The sequence below is a fragment of the Microtus oregoni genome, unplaced genomic scaffold, assembly GCF_018167655.1.
Source record: "Microtus oregoni isolate MIOR12 unplaced genomic scaffold, Mior012 000077F_ref0000221, whole genome shotgun sequence".
Lineage (NCBI taxonomy): Eukaryota > Metazoa > Chordata > Mammalia > Rodentia > Cricetidae > Microtus > Microtus oregoni.
The window spans coordinates 4,150,158-4,154,718 of record NW_024544029.1 but is presented as its reverse complement, the minus strand read 5'-3'; the positions used below and the strand labels follow the sequence as shown (position 1 = coordinate 4,154,718).

The following is a 4,561-nucleotide window of genomic DNA, read 5'->3' as shown; positions in this document are numbered from 1 at the left end:
GAGAGAGAGAGAGAGAGAGAGAGAGAGAGAGAGAGAGAGAGAGAGACTCACACATACACACACAGACAAACCAACACACACACACACGCAGACACAAGCACACACGCGTGCACACGCGCGTGCATGCACACACACACACACACACACACACACACACACACAGAGCCTAGTCTGATCTCAACCTTTGTTCTGGGGCAGCCTCAGGACATCTCCATCACCCAAGGGAGCCGCTAGAGATGATGTCAGTGTTGACTCTCTCTGGGGAACACCTTGCCGGCATCTTCCACTAGAGGCCCGAGGCAGTTATTGTGGTTTCCTCGGTGATGTGTCACTCCACTCCAGAAACCCTGAGCAACCCCTCCAGAACGGCGATTGCCACTCCATCCCTAGAACAGGTGTCATGCCTGCTGTGCCAGGGCTCTTGTTCGGAAGTCACCCTATGGCAGGGATGATGAGGGGGGATGCTTCACAGAAACAAAACATCTCGTGCAGGTGTGGAATGCTGGCTACTAAAAGCCCTTGTAAGCTGGGTATTTCTGTGCCAATCTGTACATTTCCTAGTCCAGTTTGGATCAAGGTCTGAGGCAGAAGGGACAGCAGGCAGAGTTGGCAATGCTTGCCCTAACCAGGACAAGGTCAGTTAACTCTCTGGGACTGCAGGCAAGGAGAGAGGAGGGAACGCATGGTCCCTAAGTTCCTACTAAGCCCCAACCCACACAACAGACCCAGAAGCCCCACCCTTAAGCCCCCTTAGGACCAGTCAGCAAGAGGGGAGATGACGTCTTTTTATTAAGGTTGACACCAAGGAAAGCATTGAGAAAGGATACACAAAGGAGGGGGAAGGGCACACAAAGTCACCACTTCAGAAGGTAGGAGGGAGGCACATCAGTTAAGGAACCTCAGGACAGCCACATGCTCCATGCCCTGGTCGAGGAGTGGGGCAAAGGGGAAAAGAGAGGGGAAAGCGCCATGATAGCCTGGGGCTCACAGAAGGGTCTGAAGCCCCCTGAACCTAACACTAGAGCCACAAGCCCTGCCCCTGAGGGCTCACACACTACTACACGGGGGACACACAAAACACAAGACAATAATGGAAGCAACACCAAAAAGCAGAGGGTAGCGACATATTGACAGAAAGGGGAACTTAAGTTTAAGCAGGTATAGCCAGAAAAGACAGTTTGGGGCCGCAGCCCCCCCTGCCAAGAGTTCCTCAATTGTCCCCTAGATCTGGGCTGTTGCTGAGCAGCCCCAAGTCTCTGCCTGTGAACTGGGTACTTTGATCTCTAGGTCCAGGTGAGTGGGAAAGCAACCCCAGATGAAGGCAGTGAAAGGGCAGGTTCTGCTCTGCATGCAAAATCCCAGAGCTTGAGCTATTGTGTCTTCATGCACATCCACAGCCAGCTCTCCCAGCCCAGGGGCCCTTGCAACCCCATGCACCCAGATTCCTAGGGCTGCAGCTCCCTCCTCAAGCTTCCTTTACCAATCAACAGCCGCAGAGATCTGCGAGGGGAGAGGCTTCTGCAGAGCACTGTGTATCTCGGATTTCAGCAAAAGGGTGAATTTCCTGTTGCCAGAACAGAACATACCCCAATTCCTTAATTTCTAGGTAAATAGAGATTATTTGCCAAAGTCCTAGATGAGTCCTTTTTCAGAATAGAAAAAGCAGAATTTTATTTACATAATTAAATGGTCCTTCTGTTTCCTGGGAAGAGGGGAAAGGGCAAAGTAAGTGGATGGTTGGGAATCCCGGAGATGGGCACTTCCTCTCCGGGAACCTCACCTTTCCGCAGTTTTGCTATGATGTTTGCTTGGAAGGTTTCGCGAGGCTTCCAAAGTCCTTCACCCTACAAATCCTTACGTGAGGGAGTCTCTCTCCCTGACCTATAAGAATCACGTTTGGAGTGAAGCACACTGCACCGCACTGTTCAGTCCCCTAGCATTAAGCACTTAGAAACTCAAAGCTCAGGTAGTTGGTGCTCCCGTGGGGTCCTCCCTCACAGAGAGACCTCGCCCTCCAGCTGCAGCAGGGTAATGTCAGGCAGGTCGAGGGGCTCCACAAGTGGCCCATCCTCCCCAAGGAGACCAGCACAGGGGCTCTCAGAGCGCTCACAGTGACTGGTGGGTGTGGCGGGGCTGGGCATCCCTTTCTCCTCCTCTTCATCCTCGTCCTCCTCTGGATCGCGACCCAGCAAGTCGCTATCCCCGATACCAGGCGAAGGTGTCTCCGGCTCATGTGGAACACTCGGGAAGCTCCCCTTGCCGCCGGCCACGCCCAAGCCTCCCTGACGGGGCGCGGTGGTCATAATCTGGCACATGGAGACTATGGCCCGCTGATTGGCGCACACGTCGTCCGACAGAACCTGGATGTGCGAGGCCTGCTCGTCCAGCGCCCCTCGCATGGCCCTAACGTCCTCAAACAGGGCCTGAAGCTGGGCCTTCAGGTGCTCCATCAGTTCCTTCATGCCGCCGTTATACTCCCCAGAGATCACGTCCCCCACGGCTGGCACCGTGGACACCTCCAGAGGTGCCGGCATGTCGCCGCCGTCCTTGGTCATGATCTCCAGCAGACTGTCCTCCATTGAGTGGCAGAAGCGGGCGGTGGCAGCTCTGGGTCGCGTCCAGCCGGGCCTCCAGGGTGGGGGAAGGGTGTGAAGGGAGAAGGGTCCCAAGAGGGACGGGGTGGATCCCAGGGACACCTAGGCTCCCTAGAGGGGCGGGGAGCCGACGTGAGGAGAGCAGTCCCGGGTAGAGGGCGCCGACAGGATCAAGGAAGGCCGAGAAGAGTCGACGGAACGAAGACCCGTCTAAGGTCCTGGGGCCAGCGTCTGCGGGCTTGCCCAGGGGCAAAAGTGCCCTGCCAGCTCGCCTCCCGGATGGTACCTGTGTCCCCGCAGCCCTCCCAGCAACCACCGGCTCTCCGGGTCACGGAGGCGCTCTCAGAGGAGTGGAGGTCGAGACGGGGACCTGCAGCGTGTCGTTCTCGGGACTCCCCCCGGTCCATCCACCAGCAGAGCCCGCGAGTGCGGCTGGAGCGGCAGGGGCGGGTCTCCCAGCCGCGCCGCGGATGCTCCCCCGTTTCCAAGGCGACGCACGGCACGTAAATGACGTGTGTCTCCATGGCAACGAGGAAGTGGCGAAGAAAGGGAACAGGGTTCCGAAGCTGCAGTGGAGCTCTGCTGTTTGGGCGGACAGGCGGGGCGGGGACGCTGCAGTGGCCTCAGGGAAGCTGCAAAGAGCGTGTGGCTGCAATATATAATGGGACAGCATGAGAGAGCAGTTTGCTGCATGTCCCCCACCGTCAAGCCCGAGAGAGCTCGTCTGCCTGGGTGGGGGAGCTTTACATCAGCTCTCCGCATACCTTTCTTGGAGGGTGGCGCGAGAGTCAGATCCTCTCCTTGTCCTCCAGCGGCCGGCGGGACTGGGTAACAAGGAGATTGTTAATCCCAGGCGAGGTGGCCGCGCCAGGCCTGACGGTGCAGAGGGAGGCGGAGGGCACCGCAGATTTTTGCCTCTCCCTTCTGCTGCGTAAACCAGTTCCCTCGCACCAGAAAGCTCAGGGTGAGATTCTGTCCCTTATGAGACCCAACTGCTTCTACCCAGATTACTGTGAGTTGATGAGAATGGTGACACTAAGTACTTAAATTTTGAGAATGAAAACTCCATAGCAACAGATTTCCCTCCCCTGCTCCCTCCATCACGGAATCCCCGGCGCTTAAAATAGCGTCTAGGACGCAGAAAGCCAAATGCTTAATGTGTCTGTAGAATGGATACTTTAGAACCACCAAGTACCGTTCCCTTCCCCAGGATTTTCCAGCCCACACATAAGGTACTTACAAAGACCTGAACACAATTTCTGCCCTTAATGATTCAGGCCTCAGCTAAATCGTTTTTTGTTTGTGTTGTTGATGTTTTGGGGCACTGGACTGTAGTGTCTCTAAATCTGAGTTAACACTGTACCTTCACACAAATGAATGAGTCATCAGTGTCTGTGGGGCCATTACCCCTAGTGCCCATGTTTAGAAAGCCGCTGAATGTCCCTGTCCTTTGTGGAAACTCCTTCCCCTACTTAAAGGGTAGAGCAGGAGAGAAGGAAGAAAAATGGGTTATAATATATTTAGAGATTACATAGATTGGGGGGATTGTCATCTTGTAGGCCGCAGCATACTAAAGAGAAAGCCCACTGATCCCAACCTTCAAGTTTACAAGAATCTAGGAAGGAGAATCAACAATGTCACCTAAATGTAGAAAAACAATTAAGTGTGGTTGAGTGTCATTGGACACTAGAAGTTCAATAAAAGCAAGTGTGTTCTTGTTTCCCTGGTTGTGGGTCTTAGTGATGAAGAATGTCTATCTAGCATAGGAAATTTTTGCTGCAACAAAGAACCGTTTGGTCTATGCTTCTCTTAATGCTGTTAAAAAATAAAAGCAAATTAAAATATCTTAAACTATCCAGCATCAGCATGTTTAAATAAATAAGCTAAGGCACACACACACACACACACACACACACACACGGCAGATGTGAGGAATTTGATTTCTCAAAACAAATATGTAAACAAAA

General features: G+C 53.7%; 1 protein-coding gene across 1 annotated transcript; it reads right to left on the bottom strand.

Annotated features, from left to right (window-relative positions):
- Positions 1-773: 773 nt before the first annotated feature.
- Ccdc184 (coiled-coil domain containing 184) lies at positions 774-3,060 on the bottom strand. The gene has a single exon (XM_041642495.1). It carries the CDS (start codon positions 2,577-2,579, stop codon positions 1,995-1,997), a length of 585 nt encoding a protein of 194 aa, XP_041498429.1. The 5' UTR covers positions 2,580-3,060; the 3' UTR covers positions 774-1,994.
- Positions 3,061-4,561: the final 1,501 nt, after the last annotated feature.

What these genes read in the sequence shown, in the direction of transcription:
- Ccdc184 (XM_041642495.1), bottom strand. Translation starts at nt 2,579, where the DNA reads ATGGAGGACAGTCTGCTGGAGATCATGACCAAGGACGGCGGCGACATG.